The 14,959-nt window shown below is 32.4% G+C and overlaps 1 protein-coding gene across 3 annotated transcripts in view; it reads left to right on the plus strand.

The window, feature by feature from the left end:
* LOC139500557 (HEAT repeat-containing protein 1-like) overlaps positions 1 to 14,959 on the plus strand; it is a 78,162-nt gene that overhangs the window by 46,888 nt on the left and 16,315 nt on the right. For 2 of the 3 annotated variants that reach the window (XM_071289309.1, XM_071289324.1), the window contains 11 exons: positions 680 to 829; positions 1,556 to 1,659; positions 5,789 to 5,910; positions 6,279 to 6,407; positions 6,762 to 7,010; positions 7,641 to 7,767; positions 8,667 to 8,836; positions 10,762 to 10,929; positions 12,626 to 12,769; positions 13,305 to 13,472; positions 13,864 to 14,042. In XM_071289309.1, the coding sequence (XP_071145410.1) occupies positions 680 to 829; positions 1,556 to 1,659; positions 5,789 to 5,910; positions 6,279 to 6,407; positions 6,762 to 7,010; positions 7,641 to 7,767; positions 8,667 to 8,836; positions 10,762 to 10,929; positions 12,626 to 12,769; positions 13,305 to 13,472; positions 13,864 to 14,042 (1,710 nt within the window). The remainder of the gene's footprint in view (positions 1 to 679; positions 830 to 1,555; positions 1,660 to 5,788; positions 5,911 to 6,278; positions 6,408 to 6,761; positions 7,011 to 7,640; positions 7,768 to 8,666; positions 8,837 to 10,761; positions 10,930 to 12,625; positions 12,770 to 13,304; positions 13,473 to 13,863; positions 14,043 to 14,959) is intronic. The other variant, XM_071289316.1, reaches the window with a different exon arrangement.

Below are 14,959 nucleotides of genomic sequence, written 5' to 3' on the forward strand. Positions count from 1 at the left end.
TTGAAGAATTTCATACATCAATCTTTCATTTTTAATATTTTTTGAAAAAAACATTAACTTAAAATTATCATATTTTCTCACTTTCAACACTCGTGACCAGCAAATAACCCGTGCAGGGCCCCCATTACCTGTTGCATATACGAAACTAACGAGGTTAAAGTAACAGTGTTACATCACTTTGCAATCGGTAAATACTGCATATTAAAGGCAGTTCATTACACATTTATTGTATCAACTGATTATGAACTGTGTAGCATTGTTCAACAGTTTGTTTTAATCAAAGCGTAACAATATAATTTGTACATCCGGGTCAAAAAAACAAATCTATTTTTAGAAAGTTTTTATTTTCGTATCTCAGGTAAAGGAAAAGTCGGAACATAAATAAACTAAAACTAAATGAGTTTATAAACTTTATTTAAAGAAAAAAATGCATGACACTAGACAAATAACTTTTATTAGAATAAATAATCTTTCAATGTGTTGTAAGTGGATTATGGATGTTCATCTTTCTTCAGGATTTTCTTTACTGATCTGCACTATCGATATTATTTGACTCCATATTTTGGCATTTCGGATATAAGCATACTCCGCTTTATTGCATAATTTCGTCTGACAAATAGGCTATGCAAATAACCGGAATGTACTGTATATCTATATGTGTTTGTTTAATTATTTATAGCAGGCCATCAGAGATAGTCAAACCAAAGGAAGATGAGTTTGAGAGTTTGTCATGGCAACGAGTAACTGTGATCTTAGAATCTGTGCAAGAGAAGAAGAAGTTGGATAATTATCATGTTCTTCTGCCAGTCTGCTTCAACCTTATGTCTAGGTAAGCAAATAATTAGTATGTTTTATTTTTAACTCTTTGCTCCAACTAATTTTGGGTAAGGGTTTAATTATCTATGTTCTTCTGTCTATACTCTTCAAAATTGTATGTAATTAAGATTAATGATCTAGGTTTGTCTGCCTGTCTAAGGATAACTTCTCATATTCCCTTGCCTATTGGCTAAACACATTTTTTCCAGGTAAGGAATTAATTATCGGGGTTCTCTCAGTCTGCTTTAAAATTTATCTAGGTCCAGGATAAATGATCTATTTTATACTCCCACTCTAGAAGTGTAGGGGGCAATATTGACATGATCAATGTTATGAAGTAACTGTTAACAACACTTTTAATTTTTGGAAATACCAAGGACTGATGAGTTTTTTGTAGGTAAGCATGAGTCTGGTGAACAAAATTTTAACCTGGTATCTATGATGAATTTATTTTCAATAATCTTGTCCTTCCTCATTGCAAGGTTACCAAGCTAGTTTGATTGCCAGGCAAAATGCTAGTTTGAATTAGCCCTATTTCAGTATGAGTTTAAATAATAGAACTTTATATCACTATAGGGGATCTGCAACACTTGGCCTTAATTGGTGTCATGCAACAATCACTTTTCCTGTGTTGCATTAGACATTTTTCTCTTCTTATGTCAGAATTTTACGTGAACCTCTGTAATGTCTAGTATTAATGGCAGACAAATATCAATCAGGTGTATTATGTTCATTGCAGGATTTTGGAATCAGATGATCACTCTTCAGGAGAGTATATTAAACAATTAATACTGGCACTAATCCACCATGTCTGTAGTAAAGTGGATGTGGATCAAACACAAAGTAAGTATTCCAGATCCTTTATAAAACCTGACATCTGGCATTAATCCAACATGTCTGTAGTAAAGTGGATGTGGATCAAACACAAAGTAAGTATTCCAGATCCTTTATAAAACCTGACACCTGGCATTAATCCACCATGTATGTAGTAAAGTGGATGTGGATCAAACACAAAGTAAGTATTCCAGATCCTTTATAAAACCTGACACCTGGCATTAATCCAACATGTATGTAGTAAAGTGGATGTGGATCAAACACAAAGTAAGTATTCCAGATCCTTTATAAAACCTGACACCTGGCATTAATCCACCATGTATGTAGTAAAGTGGATGTGGATCAAACACAAAGTAAGTATTCCAGATCCTTTATAAAACCTGACACCTGGCATTAATCCAACATGTATGTAGTAAAGTGGATGTGGATCAAACACAAAGTAAGTATTCCAGATCCTTTATAAAACCTGACACCTGGCATTAATCCAACATGTATGTAGTAAAGTGGATGTGGATCAAACACAAAGTAAGTATTCCAGATCCTTTATAAAACCTGACACCTGGCATTAATCCACCATGTATGTAGTAAAGTGGATGTGGATCAAACACAAAGTAAGTATTCCAGATCCTTTATAAAACCTGACACCTGGCATTAATCCAACATGTATGTAGTAAAGTGGATGTGGATCAAACACAAAGTAAGTATTCCAGATCCTTTATAAAACCTGACACCTGGCATTAATCCAACATGTATGTAGTAAAGTGGATGTGGATCAAACACAAAGTAAGTATTCCAGATCCTTTATAAAACCTGACACCTGGCATTAATCCACCATGTATGTAGTAAAGTGGATGTGGATCAAACACAAAGTCAGTATTCCAGATCCTTTATAAAACCTGACACCTGGCATTAATCCAACATGTATGTAGTAAAGTGGATGTGGATCAAACACAAAGTAAGTATTCCAGATCCTTTATAAAACCTGACACCTGGCATTAATCCAACATGTCTGTAGTAAAGTGGATGTGGATCAGAAACAAAGTAAGTATTCCAGATCCTTTATAAAACCTGACACCTGGCATTAATCCAACATGTCTGTAGTAAAGTGGATGTGGATCAAACGCAAAGTAAGTATTCCAGATCCTTTATAAAACCTGACACCTGGCATTAATCCACCATGTATGTAGTAAAGTGGATGTGGATCAAACACAAAGTAAGTATTCCAGATCCTTTATAAAACCTGACACCTGGCATTAATCCAACATGTATGTAGTAAAGTGGATGTGGATCAAACACAAAGTAAGTATTCCAGATCCTTTATAAAACCTGACACCTGGCATTAATCCAACATGTCTGTAGTAAAGTGGATGTGGATCAGAAACAAAGTAAGTATTCCAGATCCTTTATAAAACCTGACACCTGGCATTAATCCAACGTGTCTGTAGTAAAGTGGATGTGGATCAAACACAAAGTAAGTATTCCAGATCCTTTATAAAACCTGACAACTGGCATTAATCCACCATGTATGTAGTAAAGTGGATGTGGATCAAACACAAAGTAAGTATTCCAGATCCTTTATAAAACCTGACACCTGGCATTAATCCAACATGTATGTAGTAAAGTGGATGTGGATCAAAAACAAAGTAAGTATTCCAGATCCTTTATAAAACCTGACACCTGGCATTAATCCAACATGTCTGTAGTAAAGTGGATGTGGATCAAACACAAAGTAAGTATTCCAGATCCTTTATAAAACCTGACACCTGGCATTAATCCAACATGTATGTAGTAAAGTGGATGTGGATCAAACACAAAGTAAGTATTCCAGATCCTTTATAAAACCTGACACCTGGCATTAATCCAACATGTATGTAGTAAAGTGGATGTGGATCAAACACAAAGTAAGTATTCCAGATCCTTTATAAAACCTGACAACTGGCATTAATCCACCATGTATGTAGTAAAGTGGATGTGGATCAGAAACAAAGTAAGTATTCCAGATCCTTTATAAAACCTGACACCTGGCATTAATCCAACATGTCTGTAGTAAAGTGGATGTGGATCAAACACAAAGTAAGTATTCCAGATCCTTTATAAAACCTGACACCTGGCATTAATCCACCATGTATGTAGTAAAGTGGATGTGGATCAAACACAAAGTAAGTATTCCAGATCCTTTATAAAACCTGACACCTGGCATTAATCCACCATGTATGTAGTAAAGTGGATGTGGATCAAACACAAAGTAAGTATTCCAGATCCTTTATAAAACCTGACAACTGGCATTAATCCAACATGTCTGTAGTAAAGTGGATGTGGATCAGAAACAAAGTAAGTATTCCAGATCCTTTATAAAACCTGACACCTGGCACTAATCCACCATGTATGTAGTAAAGTGGATGTAGATCAGAAACAAAGTAAGTATTCCAGATCCTTTATAAAACCTGACACCTGGCATTTATCCACCATGTATGTAGTAAAGTGGATGTGGATCAAACACAAAGTTAATTATAAACACCTGGCATTAATCCACCATGTTTGTAATAAAGTGGATGTGGATCAAACACAAAGTAAGTTATAAACACCCGGCATTAATCGGACATGTTTGTAATAAAGTGGATGTGGATCAAATACAAAGTAAGTTATAAACACCAGGCATTAATCCACCATGTTTGTAATAAAGTGGATGTGGATCAAACACAAAGTAAGTTATAAACACCCGGCATTAATCGGACATGTTTGTAATAAAGTGGATGTGGATCAAATACAAAGTAAGTTATAAACACCCAACATTAATCCACCATATTTGTAATAAAGTGGATGTGGATCAAATACAAAGTAAGTTATAACACCCAACATTAATCCACCATATTTGTAGTAAAGTGGATGTGGATCAAATACAAAGTAAGTTATAAACACCCAACATTAATCCACCATGTTTGTAATAAAGTGGATGTGGATCAAACACAAAAAGTGGATGTGGATCAAACACAAAGTAAGTTTTAAACACCCGGCATTAATCCACCATGTTTGTAATAAAATGGATGTGGATCAAACACAAAGTAAGTTATAAACACCCGGCATTAATCCACCATGTTTGTAATAAAATGGATGTGGATCAAACACAAAGTAAGTTATAAACACCCGGCATTAATCCACCATGTTTGTAATAAAATGGATGTGGATCAAACACAAAGTAAGTTATAAACACCCGGCATTAATCCACCATGTTTGTAATAAAATGGATGTGGATCAAACACAAAGTAAGTTATAAACACCCGGCATTAATCCACCATGTTTGTAATAAAGTGGATGTGGATCAAACACAAAGTAAGTTATAAACACCCGGCATTAATCCACCATGTTTGTAATAAAATGGATGTGGATCAAACACAAAGTAAGTTATAAACACCCGGCATTAATCCACCATGTTTGTAATAAAATGAATGTGGATCAAACACAAAGTAAGTTATAAACACTCAGCATTAATCGGACATGTTTGTAATAAAGTGGATGTGGATCAAATACAAAGTAAGTTATAAACACCAGGCATTAATCCACCATGTTTGTAATAAAGTGGATGTGGATCAAACACAAAGTAAGTTATGAACACCCGGCATTAATCCACCATGTTTGTAATAAAATGGATGTGGATCAAACACAAAGTAAGTTATAAACACCCGGCATTAATCCACCATGTTTGTAATAAAATGGATGTGGATCAAACACAAAGTAAGTTATAAACACCCGGCATTAATCCACCATGTTTGTAATAAAATGGATGTAGATCAAACACAAAAGTAAGTTATTGTAAGTCATTGTTTTATAAGGTGGATGTGGATTAAAAAAGTAGATGAGAGAAAAACTGTTGTCAAATTAATGATAGGTCTTAGTACAACATTAAAATAAATGTTAATTTCAGTTGAATAGATATCAAGATATGTTAAATAATATATGTTCTTTTAACCTTCCTTCACAGTTGCTAAAATCCACATAAACATGCAACATCTCAAAGTATCCTCTCTTTTAGGGTTTTTCTTATAGTACATCTTAAATGGAATGTAAAACCTATTGACCAATTTTAGAGCTCTAATTGTTTGGTTTTAAATCTTTACTAAATTGTTCATTTTATTTTTAGAACTAATACCAGAACAAACTTTTAACATGGAATTGATTGTACAGTGTGTGAGAAGTTCTGACAATCCACAGACACATCATCAGGCATTACTGGTTCTAACAGTAGCTGCAGAACTTTACCCTGTAAGTGGAATATAAAATATAGTCCTGCTTAATAATTATTATTTTTTTATGTATCAAATATGGTCCTTTCTAATTTTAAACATACATACTATTTTGAAAAGTGGTCAAAATGAAAAAAAAGAAATAAGGACTGTTAAAAATTATACCTATGTGAGACATGTGTTCTTCAAGTTTTAATAAAAAAAGTTGTGAATTTATTTAAAGTAAATCAGAACAGTAAATGAAGTAATCCTGCAGTTGTGGTAAAGATACTTCAATTTGATGAATGAAAAGGGAGTAGTGAGGAACAACATAATTATTCTACCTTACCCCTGACCCTATGCTTGAAGATATGTATACTCTTATTTCTCAATTTACATAATTTACAGGAAAAACTGTTACACAATATAATGTCTGTGTTTACATTCATGGGAGATACGATACTTAAACAGGATGATGCTTACAGCTTCCATATTATTAGTAGAATACTGGAGACAGTTATACCAGCATTAGTTACTGTAAGTACAATAATTCTGTTGAAATTAAGTAATCTAGTTTTCTTTAAAGGCATATTCCAAATGTCTCAAACATTGTTTTCAAAATTCAAACCAGTAGGTTGAACTTTCTTCATGCAATATATGTAGACTTTAGTAGTTAATTTTGAAGTGGAAAGATATATACAGAATTGATATATTTCCTAAACACTTGTTCTTTTTATCATTTGAACTTTACGTTGACACACTGTGTAAACAACATGGGACTAACTTATTCTGATTGATAAATTCTTCCTACATTGTACATATGATATATGTGTATTTTAAGTTTAATTTGTAGTTGTAGAAAAATGAATAAATCTAATATTTACTTTCTAGGCATGTGGACAAAGAAAAAGGGTACACAGGACTGTATCTAACAAACCAGAAGATGTCATCACCATGGTGATTCGTGTATTTGTTGATGCCTTCCCACATATACCAAATCACCGTCGTCTGATGTTGTTTACAAAACTAGTATCTATAGAGGGTGATGTATCTTATCTGTGGAGAACATTGTTACTAATGACAGAACAAGTGGTCAGTAAAGGACCAGTAGTGGACAATGAGGATGAAAGCTCAGAAAAGGTTAGTTTTCACTTGAAAATGTTTTAAAGTTTATAGGCCTACTGTTTATACTAAAAAAGATTTTTTTATGAAAGTCACCAGCAGTAAAATGTATGTTCAGAGCTTGAATTCAATCTTTTCCATTATGTTCCAAAGATAACAATGTTTCTATTTGATAAGATATACTGTTAATTCGGAAACTATTGTGTGCATTTATTATCGTGATATTTCAAGAATAGACAAAAATGCAAGTTTAATCATTACAATTTTGAAAAAATCTGCATACAGGTCTATTTTTCAGTTATCAGAATGGGAGTTTTATTAATTGCGATACTAATCCATTCGCATTATTTGCATTTATAAAAAAACCTTACAATAATTTCTGAATTTACAATAAACTTTCTATTCAAGGATTTAAAAAAAATCATATTTGCTACCACTAGAGATTTCACTATATCTGTGCAGCCATTTTGCTTTGCCTGTACAACTGTCGGCTGCCACAGATATTATAAACTAAATCTTTCTATTTTTAGATTGAGTCTGCACTAGTACTGGACAGGAAGTTCAGATTAAATCTGTGCAACCATTTTACTTTGCCTGTACAACTGTCGGCTGCCACAGATATTATTAGCTAAATCTTTCTATTTTTAGATCGACTCTGCACCAGACAGGGAGTTCAGATTAAACCTGTGCAGCCATTTTACTTTGCCTGTACAATTGTCAGCTGCTACAGATATTATTGATTACATAATGAAGCTTCCAGATGATAAAGACATGGGTAAGACCTCTTGAGCTTTACAATTTTTAAGATTGAACTAAACATGAAACAAAAATTTACAGAAATGTTCTTTGTTATAGTGTTTGTATGTGTGAGTGTTAACTGATTTTTATTGATTATGTTTAGCTTTGCTGAAAATGCCCATTTGTGCTAAGTGTTAAGAAAAAGTTCTAGCAAGGCATTTCCTTTCATTTTATTGATAGGTGTTTAACACCACTTTAATACAGCACAGTTAGCTATTTGTATGGCAGCCATTTTTTATTGGTGGAGGTAGGCAGAGATCCTTAAAGCACTAGTTACCTTTGAAGTAAAACTGACAATCTTAGTCAATTAAGTTAGGAGACAAATACTCCTGCCAATTGCGGCACTTAACAGAGTAAAGGGAAGTCAAGGTCATTAAAACACCCTATAGTAGTAGGCTAGTGAAATAGTATTTCAACTAATAAGACATCTTGGCTACCAAGGCCTTGACAATTATTGAAGAAAAAAGTCTTGTCTTTCCCCCAAATAATTTATGCAAAAAATATTAATATATTTTTTTTTTTTTTTTTAGTTGCAATCTTTTTGGAGCAAGAATAAATCCCCTAAATTTGATGTTGATATTAATTATACTGCTAATAGAATAACTAGTGGGAACAACTGTGAATGGTGATAATTTTAAAATGAGTTGAGTTGGTTCAATAAAGTTTACTCTTAACATTCCTTTAGGTTCAAGTCATACACAATTTGAAGTACAACCTTAAAGCTTTTGTTAGTTATACATGTTGCACTTGTTACTATAACATAATCATAATTATTAAAAATTATGTCATAATTGATTGATTAGTTGACAATATTGGAGAGTATACAATTTTTTGAACAAATTGACCATTTTAATATTTATGATATTTATTTTACAGAGTCTTCAGCAAAGACAGTATCTCTTCCAAAATCTCTGGGACAACTAAAGAAAGATGATGTAGAACTGTTTAATGTACAGTTTCACACAGCTAAACAACTGAGACACTTTAGATATGAATCTTTACAGCTGCTGATTTCTCTCTTCACAAATTCAACTTTCCTGTCACAGGTAACTGTTAAAATGAATTGATCTCCCTACAAATTCCACTTTCCTGTCACAGGTAACTGCTAATGTGAATTTCTCTCCTTTCAAGTTAAACTTTCAAGTTCAACTTTCTTGTCCCAGATAACAATTTTATTATTACAGCTTACTGAAAATGTAAATATTAAGGTTTATTTAAAGGAATTTGAAAATATTGCCGATTTTACACCACAAAATCTACTACGAGAACAGACATATTGATGCATCTAGGTACATTTTAATATGGTACATAGACTCAGCTCTGTGATTCTTTTTAAAGCAGAACCAAATGCATTGTACAATGAAAGTTCCAACCATGTACTTGGGTCCAAAGCTGTACATAACTCATTACAAACAAAGATTTCTTTCGTTTCAAGCCATTGTTTCCCTACTGAACTATGTATTCTACTTACTAGTACACTTGGTACAATCAAAAACCTCAGCTGATAAAAAATTGTTCAAATAAGGCCTTTGAAAATAGTGGAATAAATTGCTTTTGGAGTGTCAAAATTCGTTCGAAGTACTTGATAAATTGCATGCTTATAATTGGTGCTTTTGATTTTTCTACCCTATATACCACTTTGCCTCATAGTCTTATTAAGAAAAATTCACACACTCATTAAATGGTCATTTTGAAAAAGTCAGAATATTCAAACTCTTTTAGGTCATTTTTTTTTGTTAGCAACAAAGGGAGCTTCAGTCAATATATATAAACAATACACCAACGTTTCATGAGAACTGCTAAAGCATTTTTGAGTTATTTTTGAAAACTAGAAAATACCACCTTTTTCTAATGAATTAAATCCCTTAACTCAATAACATAAAATCTAAAATTAATAAAAATCGGAAGGGAGTTTACAACAATGGATATAAACATTTCAGCAAAGTTTCATGAGAACTGCTGAGAACATTTTTGTGTTAATGTCTGAAAACTGGAAAAATCCCCCCTTTTTAATTAATAAAACCCGTTAAAAATCTAAAATTTATAAAAATTGAAAGTGACCTCATGTTAATAGATATAAACAATTCACCAAAATTCCTTGCTTTGTGAAAGCATTTTTGAGATATTATCAGAAAACTGAAAAAAACCCCACCAATTTCATTGAATAAAAACCCATTACCCAGAAACTTAAAATCTAAAATTTATTAAAAAACAAAAACAAACAGAGAGCTCACGTCAATAGATATAAACAATTTCCCAAAGTTTAATGCAAATTGTTTAAAGAGTTTTTGAGTTAATGTCCGACATGTTGACAACAGACGGACAACAGTATACCATAATACGTTCCGTAAACGAGCGTATAAAAAATATTATAATATATTGAGTAGTAATTTAAACACATTCTATATATAGCTAGCTACATAAATTAATAATTATACTAAAAACATAGTCATAGAAAATGGAATGCATTACAAAGGATTATATCCGTAATAAGAAATACTGATTTGTCAAAGACCAAATTATTTTAATATTTCATTTACTGTTATCTGTTTTTGTCCATTTTAATTCCTTTTTATCTGTTATGAGCCAAATCAATTTGCTGTTTTGCTGTTATTGGGACCCCCTTGCCCCCCCCCCCCCCCCCCCCCCCTCATGAATGAATAGCAAAATCTAGTTTTAATATTGTGAAACTTAAAATATATTTAAATTTTACTTATCTAGGTTCAGCCATACTTTAAAACTTTTCAAGATATACAGGTTTGTCTGTACCTAGAGTATAAATTGTAGTATAAATAGGCTATATTTGCGAAAATGTTATGAACAATAATAACTATTGGTATCTCTCTTCAACTTTGGTGTCACAGGTAACCACACATGTTTGAGTCTAGCTGGAAAAAAACTACTTAAAATATGTAATAATGTTGAATTTGAGTATAATTATAATTGTTAGTAAGATTTTTGATTTTTGTAGGTATCAAGAGAATTAAATGAAGATTTACAGCAGGATTTCCAGAAGTTGTTAGAAGTAATTATGGGTTGTCTGGCTCAGCTATCAAAATCTGTAGAGAAACATTCTGATAAACCAACAGCAAAATTCTGGAGAGCTTTGTTTCATAAGATCTGTGAACTCTTAGATAAGGTAAGTAAAAAACTACTTATTATGTTTTTGTTACTTTTGAGATACTCTTATTTACATGTAGATTTTCTTTGTCATTTTTTAAAAGAGTCCTTTTTGACAAGAAATTCACAAAATTATGATAAGATTTCTGGATGGTGAATTCTTACTTTCTTTGGGGAATTTTGGGTCTTGGAATATGGTCAAAGAAGAATATAATTATACAGAAAATATTGAAAATAATTTATTTTATTAAAGTGTCTACAGATTTTTATACAGATTATATAATATACATTGAACAATGTTAAAATAAGACAAATACCCAGCCTAGATAAGCTTATGAGACTATATATACAAACATATAACTATTTAACAAATACAAATTATAAAACATAGTAAAATGTCAAAACTGTTTAAAATTATCCAAATTTTTCAAAAAGTTATAAATTAATTAATTAAAGAACTGACACAATTAAGTATGACGTAAAAAATAAATGATATGTGATAAAAAGAATTTATCACATATTTGTTACGAACACGTTGGGTTTTGCATATGCAATAACCTCAAAATTGCCCGGGGCAAAAAAAAAGATATTGATATTGTGCCCTGATTCCAAATGACGTCACGTCATTGCGTCCTTAACCACACTTTTGTGATAAAAAAATTAAAAATTTTACCTGTTATGTTTCATTAAATTGTAATAATTGAACTTTGTGTCTCTATTCTGCAGAACTTAGATATGTGATAAATAGATTATAACATGTCTTTTCCATATTGGCCCTGGTATCATCCCTCGACCCATATCGGCCCTCGGCTAAAGCCTCGAGGTCGATATGGGAGTCTCGGGATGATATCAGGGCCAATATGGAAAAGGCCATGTTATAATCTATACATATTGAATAGTTTAAATATCTAATTAGATGAGTTGCCTCTCTTGAGAATTGCCTTATTATATTGAAAACTACTGTAGAAATTAACATTTTCACAAGAACATTATATGTTTATAGAATTAATGATAAGAAAGTAAATTACTCATGGCATTTAATGTATGAGAAGTTTGAAATGTTCAGTCTCAATTTGATGATTAATTTGTTTGTTCCTGCTGTCCTTAAACGGAATTTTCATATTTTTTCTTTTATACATGAGGGATACATTTTTTTTTTTACTGTATATGCATTTTAACATAACATTATTGGGGTTTTAAACATGTTGAAAGCATCTTGCTAAAAAGGTAAAGTATTAAACAGTTTTATCTTTATCAAAATACCATGACTGAATTTAAATAAAAATATATTTAATCTTCTTATTAAATCTCTGTAAAAATAATATAATCTTAAAAAAATAATATAATCTTAAAAAAATAATATAATCTTAAAAAAGGTAATCATGTTATGTTTGCATATTATAAAAATTTGACATGAGATTAAGTATTCAAAAATGTGTGATAATGGTGCATAATGTATGTGTTTCTACCAGACTAATGTTTATATAACTATGATTAAATATAGCTAATTTACTCTATAAATTATTTGATACCTTATATTTCCTTTTATTGGAATATTTATGTATAAGTTTATTTTTTTATCAGGTGTCACAGAAATATTTGTTGTATTATTGTGTTTAAATGATAAAAGCAGCCCCTTCTGTTGTGTATTGTCTTTTTGTGTAGTAATAAGAATTTGGTGGCAGGAATTGTAAAGTTTGGATATTATTTGACAGGTGGTAACAATTTTACCTGAGAAATTATATCTCCAAGTGGTATTTGGACTGATGGCTCATGAACTGTCACATGTGAAGAGAAAAGCAATGGAGCTACTGAATGGCCGATTACATCAACAGAAAACAGACTTTACGGGAGAGGAGGTAAGTCTCTGCCCCACCCCCTGGGTTCTCATTACATCAACATAAAACAGACTTTACAGGAGAGGAGGTAAGTCTCTGCCCCACCCCCTGGGTATTTATTACATCAATAGAAAACAGACTTTATACGGGAGAGGAGGTAAGTCTCTGCCCCACCCCTGGGAACTTAATACATCAACAGAAAACAGACTATAAGGGAGAGGAGGTAAGTCTACCCCACCCCCTGGGTACTTAATACACCAACAGAAAACAGAATTTATGGTAGAGGAGGTAAGTCTCTCGGTCTTTTGTGCAATTGTTAACAGTACTTTCATCAAGTAGAAGTTGAAAATGTGTTGTTCTTTTTCTACAAAAGGTCAAGAGAATGGAATGCCTACATTTAAAAGGATTTAAGGTTGATCTTTTTGGAGTAAAATTTTTAGGATAAAAGTTGTTCATGCAGAATATCTTAAATCTGACAAAAAGTACTAATATCTAAACCAGTGATGTATAGAACATGTAATAAAAAGTTGACATTTATAATTTGTATTTTTATCAGGAAGCACTATTACTCCCTCTGGTGGATCAGTTATGTGAAGTGGTTACCACGACCACATTAACAGGAGAAATAACTGAGGAAAGTGCAGTAAATGGTCAATCAGCTTTCTACAGTCTCAAGTTAATGAGTCGACATCTAGGTCACAAAAATCATCACACGTTTACTAAGGTAAAAACAGACAAATTTGATGATACAAATATATGGATCAAAAGCATCACACATTTCTGACATACCAAAAAGGGGGATAAATGTATTATAATGAATTTCATTACTTTCTTACAAAAAAGAATGTCACTATATCATGATGACAAAAGAATTTTAAGTGAAAAATGTGGAACTATTTTAGTAAACAAATCAAAGGAATGACACCTGACGTTAAAAGTTTAGTTAATTTGAGGGTTGAAGTAAAGAATTGATTTATTGAGTGTTATTTGCTTATTTTATGCAAAGAAATTTTGTAATGAACAATTATTCAGAAAATTTAAATGGGTATAACTCTAACTATTACTTTAAACTGTTTCAAGGCTCACCATTACATATTATTTTGGTATATTACCAGGTTTTAAAGCTAGCCATAAAGGTGTTCAAGAAGAGATCAGATAACTTACAAGTAGCAGGTTGCGCTTTGTTGTGTGTAGCAGAGTTATGTCACAGTCTCAAAGCTCATGCTATTCCTCACTTGTCAGAGTTCATGCCCTTGGTCCTTAAAGAAATGAAGAATGAAGAGAGGCTAACCAGGTAAGATCATGTCATCAATGATTTCAACAGAGTTAATGCCCTTGGTCCTTAAAGAAATGAAGAATGAAGAGAGGCTAACCAGGTAAGATCATGTCATCAATGATTTCAACAGAGTTAATGCCCTTGGTCCTTAAAGAAATGAAGAATGAAGAGAGGCTAACCAGGTAAGATCATGTCATCAATGATTTCAAAAGAGTTAATGCCCTTGGTCCTTAAAGAAATGAAGAATGAAGAGAGGTTAACCAGGTAAGATCATGTCATCAATGATTTCAACAGAGTTAATGCCCTTGGTCCTTAAAGAAATGAAGAATGAAGAGAGGCTAACCAGGTAAGATCATGTCATCAATGATTTCAACAGAGTTAATGCCCTTGGTCCTTAAAGAAATGAAGAATGAAGAGAGGCTAACCAGGTAAGATCATGTCATCAATGATTTCAAAAGAGTTAATGCCCTTGGTCCTTAAAGAAATGAAGAATGAAGAGAGGTTAACCAGGTAAGATCATGTCATCAATGATTTCAACAGAGTTAATGCCCTTGGTCCTTAAAGAAATGAAGAATGAAGAGAGGCTAACCAGGTAAGATCATGTCATCAATGATTTCAACAGAGTTCATGCCCTTGGTCCTTAAAGAAATGAAGAATGAAGAGAGGCTAACCAGGTAAGATCATGTCATCAATGATTTCAACAGAGTTAATGCCCTTGGTCCTTAAAGAAATGAAGAATGAAGAGAGGCTAACCAGGTAAGATCATGTCATCAATGATTTCAACAGAGTTCATGCCCTTGGTCCTTAAAGAAATGAAGAATGAAGAGAGGCTAACCAGGTAAGATCATGTCATCAATGATTTCAACAGAGTTCATGCCCTTGGTCCTTAAAGAAATGAAGAATGAAGAGAGGCTAACCAGGTAAGATCATGTTGT

The sequence above is a fragment of the Mytilus edulis genome, chromosome 1, assembly GCF_963676685.1.
Source record: "Mytilus edulis chromosome 1, xbMytEdul2.2, whole genome shotgun sequence".
In the NCBI taxonomy this organism is placed as follows: Eukaryota; Metazoa; Mollusca; class Bivalvia; order Mytilida; family Mytilidae; genus Mytilus; species Mytilus edulis.